This window comes from Physeter macrocephalus, chromosome 18 (genome assembly GCF_002837175.3).
Source record: "Physeter macrocephalus isolate SW-GA chromosome 18, ASM283717v5, whole genome shotgun sequence".
NCBI classification, from domain to species: domain Eukaryota; kingdom Metazoa; phylum Chordata; class Mammalia; order Artiodactyla; family Physeteridae; genus Physeter; species Physeter macrocephalus.
The window spans coordinates 107235151-107251534 of record NC_041231.1 but is presented as its reverse complement, the minus strand read 5'-3'; the positions used below and the strand labels follow the sequence as shown (position 1 = coordinate 107251534).

At 45.0% G+C, this 16384-nt stretch overlaps 1 protein-coding gene across 6 annotated transcripts in view; it reads right to left on the bottom strand.

The window, feature by feature from the left end:
• GMDS (GDP-mannose 4,6-dehydratase) overlaps positions 1 to 16384 on the bottom strand; it is a 519944-nt gene that overhangs the window by 405164 nt on the left and 98396 nt on the right. For 3 of the 6 annotated variants that reach the window (XM_055080168.1, XM_055080167.1, XM_055080169.1), the window contains 3 exons: positions 8133 to 8220; positions 6528 to 6637; positions 5344 to 5415 (listed from right to left, as the gene is read on the bottom strand). The exons of 1 other annotated variant lie outside the window; for it this stretch is intronic. In XM_055080168.1, the coding sequence (XP_054936143.1) occupies positions 5344 to 5415; positions 6528 to 6637; positions 8133 to 8220 (270 nt within the window). Of the gene's footprint in view, positions 1 to 5343; positions 5416 to 6527; positions 6638 to 8132; positions 8221 to 8543; positions 8639 to 16384 lie in introns of those variants that run through there. 2 more of the 6 variants (XM_055080170.1, XM_024121917.2) reach the window with 2 other exon arrangements.

Here is a 16384-nt window from a genome sequence, read left to right as displayed (position 1 = left end):
ATCGAACACAAAGGTCGGAGTTTTGACCCTGGACTGGCCAGCAACCCAATGTGTGGCTTTGAGCGGCAGGAACCTCACTTATAAAATGAAAACCACGTTAAGTTATCTCTAAAGCTCCTTTTAGCTCTAACATTTCGTGATTGCATCATTTTCATTTTTAAAAAATAATAAAGGCAATTCCAACATGACATTGTGAGACCAAAGGGTCATACTGGGCTAGATTTCCGGTAGACAGATCTCGTCCAACAGTATGACTTCAAGAATGAAGTATGATTATCAAAGAAGCTGTGAGGAATGGTGGAAAACTCCAAAGTCATGACAGTAATGAATGCTGAACAGATAAGAAATTTAGGACAGAAATTAATGAAAAATACTATTTACACAGTAAAAATTTTAAAAGAACAATACAGCAGGCTCCTAAAACATTTCCTCATCAAAATGGGCAGGACTATGTATATTGGATAATTTGTTCCTACTTGGGTGATGTCACCACGCTAGGTTTAACTACTTTTAATAACTAGTACATTTCAGTCGTCTCTCACTTTCTCCTACATAAGATCAAATCAGCCTCTCAATGACCTACACTTCATGAGTCATAATTTTTCTGTTTATGATTCAGAAAAATGTCTTCAGTCAGTATTTCCCAGACTGCTGTGGGTTTATTCCAAGAACCAATTTCATCTTCATTGGTTTCCTACAGGAAACCAGACCAACTTCCTATTATTTTATTTTCCTTACTTTTAGCATACCATAGCCCACATCAAATTAACTGGAAGTGAGTGTGATAGAAGACTCTATTCTGCACAAAGAGAGGCCAACACAAACAATGCCTGGTCTAGAAGTCACGGATTCAAAATGAAATGCAACGTGTGCTAATATTAGAGTTTTCTTTCAAAAGAGCTCCAAACCAAATAAGAAGAAACATATTTTAATTAACTTCTTACAAACATTCCACTGTCAGAAAGAACTTCTGTTTAAAAACTACTGTCTAGGAACACAATAAATCCTACAAAGCTGATTAATACAGAGAAATTAATTATAAGGAACAAAATACGTGTTTTCCATCCTAACCCCCTAACAAGCTGCTAGGAGAACAGGTAGGCAACTGAAGGCCAACACACAGAGCTGTGGAGGGGTGGGTGGGGCACAGCAACGCCCCCCGAGCCAGCCGCAGTCTGTTGTCAGCAGCTGTCCTTCCCAGCCAGCCCCTCCCCAAACCCACTCTTTCCACCACTAAGAATCCATGTGACAGTAGATCACACAAGGAAGAGGGGCATGGAACACGGGCTTTCCAAAGACATCCGGACAGTGGCTTGCACCCATACTGTTCCCCCAAAGCACTAGGAGTACCCGGGAAGTACGCGTTCTCACTGACTACACGCCGCGCTGCTCAGAAAAAGATTTCTGAAGGTGGAGAATTTTGGTATAAACATGTATCAGATTCTTCTTAGATTCTTTCCACTCTCAGCTTTACAAGCTCACATAGTCATTAGCTGGCAAGGAATTTATACCAAATTCAAAAGCTGATGCACTGAAGGAAGAATGCACTTAAGGCGCATATTACACACAGATAAACCAAGAAACCAGAAACATTAGCACAGCAGTTCTCAAACTGAAGCCCCCAGACCAGAGTCAGCATCACCTGGACACATCCTGGAAAAGGAAGACGTCACAAATCAGACAGGTTGCTGGGCAAGGCAGGACTTTTCTAGAAAAGAATCCACTCAATTTACAACCCTTCCTAACCCTGGACTTCTAAGCCCTCCGCCTTCCGGATAATTCCTCTACCACATCACTAAAATGCTCTTCCTGAAAGCCCCAAATCATCCTACCCCAACCACAAAGGCCACGAGGTCTGCTTGCTCCTCACTCCTGCACACTCACCTGAAGCCCTAGCACGGCAGACACCGCCTCCTGCCTGAACCGCCTGGTCTGTTGGCTCCCTCACACAATTCCACCCTCCTGCCTCTTTGACCCTACCTCCCTGTCACCCATGACTTCCCCCGCCAATGCTCCCAGGCCCCAAGGCTCCATCTTCATCCACTCCTCTGTTTCCATCTGCTGCCTTGGCTTCGGCCTCTCAAGAACTCCCAGGACTGATGAACTCCAAATCTCTCTCAAACCTCACAGCATACTTTAAATTGCCTTTGACCTGCATGACCTGAATGTCCTTCAAGTACCGCTGGTAGGACGAGTCCAAGAGGGAGCCTCTCACGCACCCCCCAACTCGGCAGTCCCTCCTCGGACGCCTGCTTCTAGCACCGGGACCATCAGTCTTCTGGCCCCAGTGCCCTGGAGCAGCGCTTCCCTTCCTCCCCAGCCCCATATCTTGTCGGCAGAGGGTCAGCCCTACAGGCCTCCTGTTCCGTCCTCCTCAGGACCACTTCGACTGCCACCACCTTCACCCAACAACTTCCTACTCTTCTGAAGCCCCACCTGTAGACTCACCTCTGAGTCTATTTGTCTCCTGTTCAAAAACAAGACCGGGAGGCCCACCCTCACCACTTTCATTCAACATAGTCCCATAAGCCACAGCAATCAAAGAAGAAAAAGAAATAAAAGGAATCCAAATTGGAAAGGAACAAGTAAAACTATCACTGTCTGCAGATGTCATGATGCTATACATAGAAAATCCTAAAGATGCTACCAGAAAACTACTAGAGCTTGCCAATGAATTCAGTGAAGTTGCTGGATACAAAATTAATACACAGAAATCTGTTGCATTTCTGTACAGTAACAATGAAAGATCAGAAACAGAAATTAAGGAAACCATCCCATTTACTATCACACCAAACAAATACCTAGGAATGAACCTACCTAAGGAGGCAAAAGACCTGTACTCTGAAAACTATATGATAGTGATGAAAGAAACCGAAGACGACACAAACAAATGGAAAGATACACCATGTTCTTGGACTGGAAGAATCGATATTGTCAAAATGGCTATACTACCCAAGGCAATCTACACATTCAATGCAATCCCTATCAAATTACCAATGGCATTTTTCACAGAACTGGAAAAATTTTTTTTTAATTTGTATAGAAACACAAAAGACCCCGAATAGCCACAGCAATCTTGAGAAAGAAGAACACAGCTGGAAAAATCCCATTGAGCAAAAGATGCTAAACACCACTAATCATTAGAGATGCAAACACCAGTCAGAATGGCCATCATCAAAAAGTCTACAAATAATAAACGCTGGAGAGGGTGTGGAGAAAAAGGAACCCTCCTACACTGTCATGGGAATGTAAACTGGTGCAGCCACTATGGAGAACAGTATGGAGGTTCCTTAAAAAACTAAAAAGAGGGTTATCACGTGATCCAGCAATCCCACTCCTGGGCATATATCCGGAAAAGACAAAAACTCTAATTTGAAAAGATACATGCACCCCGATGTTCACTGCAGCACTATTTACAATAGTCAAGACATGGAATAAACCTCAGTGTCCATCGACAGATAAATGGATAACGAAGATGTGGTACATATATATAATGGAATATTACTTAGCCATAAAAAAGAGAGAGAAATAACGCCATCTGCAGCAACACGGATGGTCCTAGAGATTATCATATTAAGTGAAGATGGCCAGACAAAGACAAATAGCATATGATATCACTTATATGTGGAATCTGAAAAAATGATACAAATAAACTTATTTACAAAAAAACAGACTCACAGACACAGAAAACAAATTTATGGCTACCAAAGGGGATAGGAGGGCGGCAGGGGGAAAGATAAATTAGGAGCTAGGGATTAACATACACACACACTACTCTATATAAAATAGATAAACAGGAAGAAACTGCTGTATAGCACAGGGAACCATATGTCTTACAGTAACCTATAATGGAAAAGAATCTGAAAAAGAATATATATACAATTGAATCACTTTGCTGTACACCTGAAACTAACACAACACTGTAAATTAACTACTTCAATTTAAAAAATGGCTAATTAGGGGCTTCCCTGGTGGCGCAGTGGTTGGGAGTCCGCCTGCCGAGGCAGGAGACGTGGGTTCGTGCCCCGGTCTGGGAGGATCCCACATGCTGCGGAGCGGCTGGGCCGTTGAGCCTGTGCGTCCGGAGCCTGTGCTCCGCAACGGGAGAGGCCACGGCAGTGAGAGGCCCGTGTACGGCAAAAAAAAAAAAAAAAAAGGCTAATTAAAAAAGAAACACATAGAGACTGCCCAAACACAGCCCACCTCCCTACCTGCCCACCTCCCATTTCTCCCACCAGACTTCTTGCTTAGGACCTAAGCAAGACCTAAGCAACCTAGGACGCTCATCATGTTGCAAACACATCCCAAGTCTTCTCTCTTCTGACTCTCAGCTTTGTATTGTCACCTCAATTTCAACTACCCGTTCCCACTAACGACGTCTGTAAACTTCCACCCCGAACCTACTCCCTGACACCATGCACAATCTCGTGGGAGTGAAGTTCTCTCACCCCATCTCTAAAAACCCAAAGACATCAGCGCCAGCCTCTGTCACCCCTGGGAAAGGAGTCCCTCCATGACAGAGGTGGGTTTCACGCATCCCTGGGTCCTCCACTCCACCATGCACGCAAATATCGTTGAAGGGCTAAACTATCTTACGAGCCAAAATTCATCTTCGATTAAGCACCATTTCTGCCAATTAACAGGCCTTCAGGCAAAGCAGGCAAAACACAATAAAACCAGGTAGACTTCACATACAGAGCCACTTATAAGGAATCGGCTCAACCTCCTGTGCTTTCTGTACTCACGGTACAGCCACCCTAGGGTAATAACCAGACCCACTCAGCACCACTTCATGTACGGAGAGCATATCAGACTTTTTGAACTATAAAACGTTTTGGAAAAAGGAGAAGACTGACTCATTTAATACTAACATGACAGGGGAAGGCCTTCTATACATAAATCTTTATATAAAATTTCCTGCATCTTCCCACTTCGCCAGTATAGGACTTCCAGAGGTGATAAACTATCTACCATCACAAAGGAAACGTCTTAATCTAAAGGAAACTGAGTAAGAGAGCACTCATTCCAAAACATTCTATTTTGCCTGGAGATGCCAAGAAGCAGCTATAGATAAACCAAAACGTGGCAGACGGACCACCTGCCTCAGCCCAGGGTAAAGTCTTCATCCCTGAGTGACAGTTATTGCCTCTCTATTTGAAAGCGGGGACAGCTGCTCAAGGCATGGCACGTAGGAAATACCCTTTCAGGTGGAAAATACATTTAGAATCACTTAGAAAAACAGCCCTATTTTTCTAACCCAAAGCCCCTGACGCCTTCCACAGCCCAAAGCTTAAGCTTGGATACAGAACAGAATCATCGGAGATTAAGAAAGGAAAAAATTACCTTCCGAGACAGCAGAGACAGAGAAGAAGTATCATTATTGGCTGATCTGTCGCCATCCTCCCAGGTTACCATCTTAGAGAAAAATGTACCGTGAGGGTCTACGCTCAAATTTTAAATTTGGTATCAATTACAAGACTGAGCTTTCCACCTGCTTCTCTTACTATGTTCTACCTTTGGTTTCATTTGATCTAGTTTATAATTTCTCCCTTAAACTAGCAGAGGTATAAAACAGGCATATCGCTTCCATTCCACCCGCAGTTGGAGATGTGAAGAAATAGCCAATCACCTCAAATACTTTCTGCAGTAAGAGTGCTGAATTCACTCATTAAACAGCAAAAAATGCTGCTAGATTTTCTGTTCCTTTTTTTTGGTGGAAGGGGGCAGGTGCTGTTTTAACTAGAGTCATTTGCTTTTATGTCTATGCTCCACTAACTATCCTGATTGAATTAGTATCTAAATAGAACTCATATCATCCCTGGCTTCAGTTCACTCACTAAGTTAGCACTATAATACAGCAACAAAAACTTGAATTAAGCAGATTGCCAGAACCCTGGGGATTGGCTTCTCAGGTTTACTGCGATTTGTTCTAGAAAGAAAAACTAAGGAGAGGTAGAGAGACCACCAGAGAATCTGTCTGAATAAAGGGAAAGAAATCAACGGGAGCTGTGTCATACTGAGACAAGAGGCTAAGAAGAGTTTTTCTTCCAATAATTTTTACTACTCACAAGAAAAAGTTAATTCCATTAATTCTGACATATTGGCCCTCAAAAATACTATTTTCTCAGCCAGTAATATCATCACTACCAAAAATTAATATTAAAATAGAAGTTTTATTGACTTAATTTTCCAACATTTGAACAAAACACTTCATTCACAATGTGAGTTGAAATGACAGAAAATACATCCAAGTGAGGTTCGTGACTGCAAGATCAACCCCAAATAAATACTTTTACTCTAATGTCAGGAGTAAGATTTTATTACATTGTTCAATAACAGAAAATACACTTTAAAAAAAATGTATTAGCATTTCTATAAGGATTCATTAATACCCAAACGAATACCAAGAATCAAACTTGAGGACTAGGATTAGTGGTTGTCGTATTGTGTTAAGAAGCAACGGACAACAGTAAAACACAGAACTCAGGAACACAGCCAGAGAAACCATGATAAGGAAAACGGCTCACCTTGACGTGGCTCTGGGCTCCGAGGTTGTAGATCTCGGTCGGCTTCACTTCATTGATGATCTTTACGAGGCAGGTACTGTCGGTGAGGTCGCCATAGTGCAGTTTCATGTCTTTAGGATTGAAACACATACCATTAGATAGAAGGAAACAACGTAGGCCCAATTTTTTAACATAGCAAAACTGAAATGTATATTCTGAAAGTCTGAAAACCAGATTGGTTCTGGAGTAGCGGTCGGTAACTGTCATCTGTAAAGAAACTAAATAGTAGAAAGAGATTCCCATTTGTTGCTATGTCTATAAAGGATTTGTAAAAACTCAGATGAGCTTTTTAAAAAAACATAATATCATGACAGATGTTACACAATCAGCGTATCTTATGGCGCCCCGGTGGCTGTAAGACATGTCACATGAGAATGAGATTCAGACAAAGAAAGTCTGGAAATAATGTGTATACCCTCGAACGAGATATGTAACACGTTGATAGTAGTGAAGATAGCTCTATTCAGATACTTTTATCTAGCGATTTTTCAGTCCTTCGTAAACATCAGTCCTTAAACCATCCATGACGTGCCTGACGTATACATAACCGATTAAAGGACAACTAGCTTGTTCTGACCCCAGATCTAAGCAGATCCTCACGCTGACCTCACTAGTGTAAGAAGGTGACAGAGGCAGATGGGCAACCTGCTAACTGGATGCTTTCATTAATTTTACATAATATTGATCTACATCTAGGTCCAATGGCAGTACCATTCTACACTTTGCACAAAATGATGATAATTTTCAAGGAGGATTCACTGAACAACCTAAATATTAAGGTGGAAAGTGTACTAGTAGGTCATCTTCCTGATGACAGCACTACCTGTACAACTAGCCCAAACCTTCCAATATTCAGGGGCCTGAGGTGAATACAAGCCACCTGGATCATCCCTGCTGGCGGGAAACACCCCGTGTCCTCGTCCCAGCTCTGTCTTTCGCGTGCTATGGAGGCTTGATAAAGTCACACCCTCTCTCTGCCTCCACCCGTAAAATGGTCTCATTCCAACCTCAGGAACTGCTGTCAAGGTCAAATGAGAAAACACCGCAACTGTGTGATGTACTCCCTGCAATTGTGTTACCAAAAATAACAAACAACTACAAATACTGACAACCGCCTGTAAAGCAATTTAAATATATTTTTGACTGCCATCTGCTTTTGGACCTGTCTTCACCAATTATTTCTAAAATTAAGTAAATGTACAAAGACTGCTTGACTTGATTAAATTAGACCAAACGTGAAAAGCAGAGGAGGGCTCTGAGTGTGGAGCTGATCTGACTCGAGGGTACAGGGACACCTGGAGACAGTGATCAAAGGCTTGTCTGCTCTGGCCTCTCAAGCAGCATCACCTGATGGTACCCTCGTAACGGCCTAACCACGGTGACACCATGGCCCAGGGCAGCAGGCAGTGAAGGGTTTTCAAAGCGTGCAGAGAGCATTCAATGCAGGTAACTCATGGGTAAATAACTGCGATTTGATGGGCTTTGAGAAAAATGACATTTGAAAATACCTTATCATAATATAGGAAGTTACACAGAAAGGGAGTTTAGAAAAAGAAAATGACTTACTTCCTTCAATATGAGCCTGGGGGTTCTTATACAGATGTTCAATTCGACCAGTATTGAATGAACTGGATCGCCGTACAATTCCATGGACCTGCATTTTTATCGTGTGGAAGGATAAGAATGAGCTATAAATATGCCATGAGGATTCGTAAGCAACGTTATTCTGCTAATGCTTAGCTTCGTGAAAAAACATATAACTGCCCTTTAAAGGCCTCCTTTTAAATTAGCAGCAGGAGTTCTGTGGCTCTCACCATCCCCCCACCCCGCCCCCGCCCACAGGCAGCTCCCTCCATCCCTCTCCAGTGTTTCTACCGCCAAGCCCGACGAAAGTAATTAGATAATGACGTGACTTCACAGTGAGTGCTTGGTTGTAGATACTCAAATGTCTCCTCTTCCAAACACACACACACTTACGGTCCTACTGCTGACAAAAATATCTCTTCAATTTGAAACCGAAGACAGACCGTGCGAGGCCGTATCGGTCACACCGCCTGGACCGCTCTTCAACCTAGAGCACGAAGAGAGGAGGCTCTGATGCCTCCAGCCCTGCCCTGCGCCCCCGGGCTTTGCATCTGGCACCGATTCTTTACATAAATACGCATCTGGGTCCACGAGAGAATCAGGGAGCCGTTGCTTTTAGGCAGCTGTGTGGAAAAGCTAAGAAAGCTAAATAGCATAGGTTAGGGACAAGACTTACGTCCTGTGAGATTTAAGGCATGGAGGAAACTCAAATGAAGGGAGGATTTTTTTTTTTAATTTTTATCTTTGACTTCACCATGACAAGCGTGAGGGAAAAAAGTCATTGGAACCAGAACACATACCTGTCCGATGCTGAAGAAAAGACTATTTGTGTCTGATACATTAGAGACATTGTTCAGGACCTGGTCTCACTCCCTCCTCTGTGCTGCCAGTGCTAATACCAGCTTATGTCACCGGCTGCCCATGTCCCAGTGCTGCTGGTGGCAGCTTTAGTCCTTCTCTTATTTTAGAAGCATTCCTTCTAATGCTGGGTAGTTTCATTTGCAGCTGAATACACTTCTATATTTTAACTCAATCGTTTTCTGTCTATTTCAAACAAAAATTAATCCTTGGCATGACTCTTCCAAGCGCTCCAAGTGCGGGGCGGGGGGGAATTATAAGCACATAAGACTTTCTTTCAAATAGAAAGAAATGTCATCGTCACTTTACACGGCATACATGAGAAACTGACTTCTGCAAAGGATACAACACACCCACAATTAATAATTCTGTTGGTTAGATACTTTAGCCAAAGAGCTAAAACCACATTACTTTCCAAAAGAACTAAACCCAAGAAAATTCTGTCAACATGAAAATATTTTAAGACAGGAACATCACAAACTTGGTTGACATTTCGGGAGGCAAACAGCAAAATCTAGGAAACATTAAATTGCAATTTGGGTTTACGTATCCATTACGTAATTTAAAAGTAGAGAGAATAATACTTACATTAAGCTTAGAATTAATTCAACTTCATGGTCTCCAGTTTTTCAAGTTGTTAATTATAAAGTTCAACTACTCTGTAAACTTAATAAACTTTAATAAAAACCAAGTTCACATATACACCTATACATATCAAAACTGGTGTTTACCACCAAAGTTATTTCTGAAATACAGAGATCTCAGATGTAAGCTGAGCTTGATTTCACTGGATAGAGAGGAATTCATATGTTCTAAAAACAGATAATTTAGCTTTGACAATGAAAAAAATAATAATATGATTTAGTCTATTTTTTTCTCTTGATTGCTGGCTTCTGGATAAATCACATATCCCAACAACCCAAAACAGAGAGAAATGCTATATACATACACATTTTATATCAACATAAAGGACTGATAAAAAATATTCAATGACATTGATGGATGCAGTATGAAAATCAGACAACTACCCAAAGTCACAGCAAATAAATAACATAGGATTTTACTGTCACACTTATAACCAAACACATTAAGCACTAGTTTTGGGTCTTTTTTTTTAATACAAAAAAAAAAAAGCTGTGTTTTAATTTTCCCTCACTCCCAACTTTTGGTATGTGTATACACGGAAAGAAAGACCTGCCAAATGCTTAATCCATGACAGCAAGTATTATTCTAAGAACTAATGAAAGCTGAGTCTGTCTACTTCTGAGACAGGTGAAATACAAACTTTAAGACAAGCCAGAATATGTGCAAACTGGATAATCTAGTTAAGAATTTGAGATTAGCGGCTTTTTCTTTACAGAAGGGAGGTAGGCAGGATTTTGTGTTTGTTTTTATAAGGATTTTTGGAGAAAAAGAAACGAGTTAGGAAACCAAAGTGAAAAGATAAATGAGCTAAATTTGATTCCTGATAAAATTAATTAAAATCGTTATTAAATTACGGCAGTTCAAAAACAAAATTTCTGAAAAACTAAGGTGTTAAACAGAAGTGAGCATTTTTGACAAAAAAATTTCAAGTCCCATTTAACTAAGTGATGAAAAGGAAAATTTCAAGTTCTCACGATGTCAGAACAAAGTTGGTTTGACTTCAAAACCGAGAGTCAGATTAGACAGTATAAATGCACAGAAATGCTGACTGACTGATTGATGGACTGACTGATTACGGTCAAGAAAATAGAAAATTATTACCACTGGATTTTAAATTCTTCAGTGTCTAGATTTCTCTTGGAGGAAAGGATGCCTCCCAGGGATGTTTAATGCAACCTGCTTCTGAAAAGTCTAGATGACGCCAGTCACACCAGCACACAAAGGGCAGTGACCGTGCACAGACACTCTTCTCTGTGGACATTAAACCACTGGACTTTCACAACCACCTTCGTAGCGTGACTCCCGTCTTACAGGTGAGGACGCGGCCTGAGGCCGCGCCCCCAGCACGCGGTTCTGTTAAAGGCGGACATGGCCCTCCCTGCCAACACTCAGGATGGTTCCAGAGCAAAAGCCACACAAAGCTCGGACTTTCTTGCACCAAGGCTTCTATCAGTAGGAGTACCAACAACTCAGAAAAAAGGACCCACAGATCAGAACGGAAGCACAGGAACTCCAGTTCTAACAGTCTCCCAGGGACGACTGCACAGTCCGTACACCCCATTTCTTTTCTGCTCTCCTGAGGCCCCCCCGGTTACAGTTCCTCTCCTGGAAGGGAAACCCCCGATTTACCTATTCTCTAATTTTACATTCTGATTCGCTGTGTTGTCACTGTTACCAAGTTAATTAATATAGATTTCTCACATATTCCCAGATACATTCTAGCTTTTAAAGGGTTGGACTTCGTCTTTCGTTTTTCTGGTTTCTCTTTGTATTTTGCACAAAAAAAGGACAAAAGTGTATTGTTGGCTTACCCGCTAACAATGATGCTAGGAGGGCACCTGAAACCAGAGGCACCTTCGCAGGAAGCCTCGCCCCTGTGCTCTTCCTCTTTCCCTGGCGACGAAAAGGAGCGCGCACAGAGCTGGGAGCCGCGCAACGCCACACACCCGCCCCTCCCCGATGCGAAGTAACGGACCGGACCGAGGGCCTCCTACAGAATCCGCGCCCCTCGGACGGTCAGCACCAAGCACTGCGCCACCCGCCTGTCCTGTGAGACCAAGCTCCACGGGCCCACAGCGCTCCTCTGGACTGCCGTCCACGTGCGTCTCACCTGACCTTGGTGGGGACCTCAGGGACACGCGCACTCATCATCTAAGTCTCCGAGAGGCCGCGGAGCCAGCAAGTGGCGGGAAAGGTTAAGGACGCAGTCCAGCACCCAGCTCAGGGGCTGCCTCGCCACCGCGAGCCGGATGGCCTCGCTCACCTTCTTGCTCCAAGCGGCCTGACACGGTACAAAGGAGAATTACCCGCTGCATTTCAACAATGTGTAGAATTTAATCCATAAAGCTTTAAAGGATGATTTTCTATAAACGCTGAGAATTCTTGGCTCTCCTCATCATGAGATGATACCTACAGACATTCTATAAATAATGATCACGTGTTAGATCCATTCTCTTTATCTTTATGCCCCCCCCCCAGTGTTTAATCTGGAGCAAAATTCAAGAAACCAGCAGCATTAAAAACTTTAAACCTTTAAAGGGTCCCTTCTCAGTGAGGAGCAGACCCGTGATGAAGCAATCCATCTTTTCCACGTTACATTGTTCATTCAGAACGTGATCAGACGGGACCTCCCTGGCGGTCCAGGGCTTAGGGCTCCGTGCTCCCCACGCAGGGGGCAGGGGTCCGATCCCTGGTCAGGGAGCTAAGATCCCGCATGCCGCATGGCACGGCCAAAAAATGAAGTAGTCCTATGCCTGGACGTGGAATGACGTTCATAATATATCGTGAATTGAAAAAAAAAAAACAAAAAAGAACAAGATCAGATGCATGGATTTCAGAGGACACACTAGGTGACCAGGCCCCACAGCTTCAGAAATCTAAGGTGTGTGGTCAGACGAGGTATTTAACCATGACTAGTTAATCTATAACATATGAGATTCCCTTCCAAGGCACACAAACATCTCTCTGCTTCAAGGTTAGCCAGGCTTCTTACACCTTTACTTTGCTGCTTTGACTAACTGCGCTGCGTCACCTCCACACACAGGCTTGTACTCGCCTTCACTGCCCCATCACCGCTCCCTGGGCAGCCTGGCTCTGCTCCCCAAGCTGCCTCCCTCCAGCTGACCGTCCATCGGGCCCGCGCCTCCCCCGTGCTCATCATGAAGGCTGACCTCACCCCTGCCGGCCAGGGAAGCCTGCCTCTCCTTATGGAGGAAGGTTTCAGCCTCAGGATCAAGCCTGCTCTCAGAATCTGCAGCTCTTCCTCCTAGTGTTCATTTGTTCCCAGTGACACTTTGCAACCCCAAAGTATATTGTTTCCAGTTATTTCTGGGCCTTGTGATACTCCTTCCACAAAGACTAGATTCAAAATAATATGAGGGCTTCCCTGGTGGCGCAGTGGTTGGGAGTCCGCCTGCCGATGCAGGGGACGTGGGTTCGTGCCCCGGTCCGGGAAGATCCCACGTGCCGCGGAGCGGCTGGGCCCGTGAGCCATGGCCGCTGGGCCTGCGCGTCCGGAGCCCGTGCTCCGCAACGGGAGGGGCCACAGCAGTGAGAGGCCCGCATACCGCGATAATAATAATAATAATAAAAATAATAATAATAATAATATGAGAGCTCACGGAACCAAGGTACCCCAAATTAAAATATCTTAAGAAATGCTGTTCATCTTCACCTTGGCATTAAAAGAGCTCATTTGAACCTCTAGTTGCAGTGGTTCTCACACCATAGGACCCAGGAAAGCAGCCACCGCGACAGCTGGGGGCCGTTAGAAAGGCCGGTCTAAGGCTCCAGACTCAGCCGCCTCGTCTTCGATGGGGCCCGGGTGGCTCTGAGGCTAAACGCTGGGAACCCTCTGATTTAGAAGGAGGTGCTCGTCCAAAATTGCTGATGTTGGCCCTCTGGATTCAGGTGTGGACAGGGGTGTCCCCTCTCATCTCACGGGAGGTAATTTTCTAACCCTGTTATTTATTTTGCTCATGTTCTGGAGCAACCAGGGGCTGCTGGTGGTAATTCTGGAAATTGTCCAATGCAGCCTCTTCAAAAAATCACCCTCACATCTACTTGGACCTAAACACCAAAAGATAAAGCCTGTGCTATCATCAGATCCCAGTTTAATAAGCTTACCCTCCATTACATCCACCTCTTCAAAGTGAAGACAGCAGCCTAGGAAAACGGAAGCCGGCCCAGATGAGCGCCCTCTCACGGGCCCCGTTCCGACCAACCTCACACTCGCCTGTGCTCCACGGAGAAGCACTCCGGTCACGCCGCGCGGCTCCGAGCCCCCCGCCTGTGCTGCAGGGAGTGCTCCCTTCTACCCGCTCCTCTCCGGCCGGCCACTGCTTCAGTGACTCATCCCTCCCACGAGCTGTGATTTGCCGAGTGGGCCTTCTGTGGCCTTTCTTCATCAGAATCCCACCTGCTCTTACAGGTTCAGATGCCAACGGAAGGAAACAGCCGAAGCGCACCTGGCCGGCCTAGACTCTGATTAATTCCTGAGTCTCTGGTCCACTTAGGAGCATGGCGACCGTCTTCAGGGGCCCGGCGGGTCCTGCACAGGCCGCCTACATGGAGCTCTGCCTCCGGGGCACGCCCTCCTCCGGGCCCTTCCCAGTAACACTGACATCGCCATCCTGCTGCCCGAGGACACTGAGCGCCTACCGCGTCCGGACGGACCCCCGCCCCCATTCCTCCCGGGCGCCTCACACCCCCCCGCCGGCTCCCTCTCCCTCGGGGCCAGCCACCTCCGCAGGTGATGCCTCAGTGCCCCGCGTCCACTTTGGAAGTGCATCTCGGGACCCACGCAGCTCGAGCACTCCTGCTGACACACCGCCTCTCTCCTCCCGAGCTGCGGGCATTGTGAGGGGCTCAGGACGCGCCAGCCAGGGCACGGTGTCTGGGCACACCGCATATTTTAAGCTGAACGAGTCTGCGAACACGACAGAAGCGGGAAGGCCACGCTGACTTTCCCCCCGCCCTTCTCCCCTGAAGCAGCCAGGTGGGAGGTGCCCTCCCCACACCTGGAGGAAGGGAGCATCTTCACGTCCCAAGGCCAGGGGGTGCCGGGAAGAATCCCACCCAACAGACCTGGCTGAGCCACCCCCAGTGCTACACTTACTGCAGTCCTCTGGACCTCCTTTCTCCACCACTGTCCCTCCTCACCTAACCTAACACACAAGTACTCAGGCTCACCCGCCTCTTCGGATCCTCATTTTCTCAGGAAGGCTCCCATGTCACAGAAAACTTACATTAAATACATCTGTATGCTTTCAGTTTAATTTTCAGACCCAGCCAGGGACCCTTAAGAGAGTCGAGGAAAATGTTCTCCTCCTCTACACTCAACTGACAAAGACAAGTAAACAGGAGAAACTGCTGCTGTTTTTTCAAACTCCATCAGCTTAAAATAGTCACATGCCAAGGGGCCACGTTTGGGCGTAAGGTGTCCTGACCCAACACCATGACTCGGGTAGCTCCTTCTCTTGGCTCACTCGGTACACAGCCAAATCGCTCACCCCGCTCCAGCCACCAAACGACTCTTAGCCTGTCCCAACATCTGAAACAAGATAAGTACGTCTCTCTCACAAACCTTTCCTTTTAGAATTATTAAAGCATCAAGTTAGTCCAGCCTGAATAAATATCAGTCTTCACCTAAAACCAATACTTCTACGCATAACCCTAAAATCCTCTGCTCTGCAGAATATGAATGATTGCTCAATTATTATAGGAATCTATGTACATGAACATACGTGTACATGCCTATTTCCATAGTTACATTTGCCTTTTTTGATATCATTACAAGATGTAGAAGTAGCCATTATTAGATAAAGGCACAGAAGGTCTAATCATATCTGCTATTAATCAAAGTCTAAAAGTCAAAGTTCACAGAAAAGATTATGTGTTACAGTAAGAAAACTAGGTTCCTTTCCTTCAAATCCTGTTGGTGCTTAAATGCCAAATTCCTTGCTATTATTTTTGCATTTGTCCACGGTGCGCATTTTTTAAACAATGTACCTGCGACTGGAAAAAACATGGCATCCAAAATTATTACGGTAAACACCCCCCAAATCAGGCCAGAGAACATGTGCCACTGCGTAGGCTTCTGTCCTCTGCAGAGCACAGAGATTTCTAGAGATGTGCATATCCGAAAACAGTTCTTCAAAAGTGTCAGATGTACACGCTAAGATGCATCCATTGAATATGTACAACCCTTGTTTCTTTCAAGGAAAGCAGAAAACGTGTAAGGAGGAGGACGAGAAGGAGAAAAGGAAGACAAAGGCAAGAGCAGCAAATGCAGACGCTCCAGCTTCCACGAAATACCGGCTGCCGACTGGAAAGCAAGCATCTCTAAGTGTCAACTTTGCATTCAGGCTTGCCAGGGATCAGCTTAGTTTTTACTGCTCTGTGCAATTTCCGAATTAAGTGACTTCGCTGTGAGTGGGACTTTTTTATGTAACACACGACATCATAAATTAACCCTAAGGATGGTACAGCGTTCAGCTCACCCGGTTGCTGGTTTAGCTGAGAACGCGGGAAGCGTGCAAAGCAGGGAAACAGCAAGAATGGGGGGTGGGGGGCTGCCAGCGCGCCAGCAGATAAACAGCACAATGAGCTGGCGCTGTGACCAGCCAAGAGGCACATTCTTCCCCTGATTTGGACTTGTTATCAGAGCTTCCGTGGAAACACACACAGAAGGACAGCAGAGAGGAAGCAGGAGGCCACGGTGTCCGCGGTAT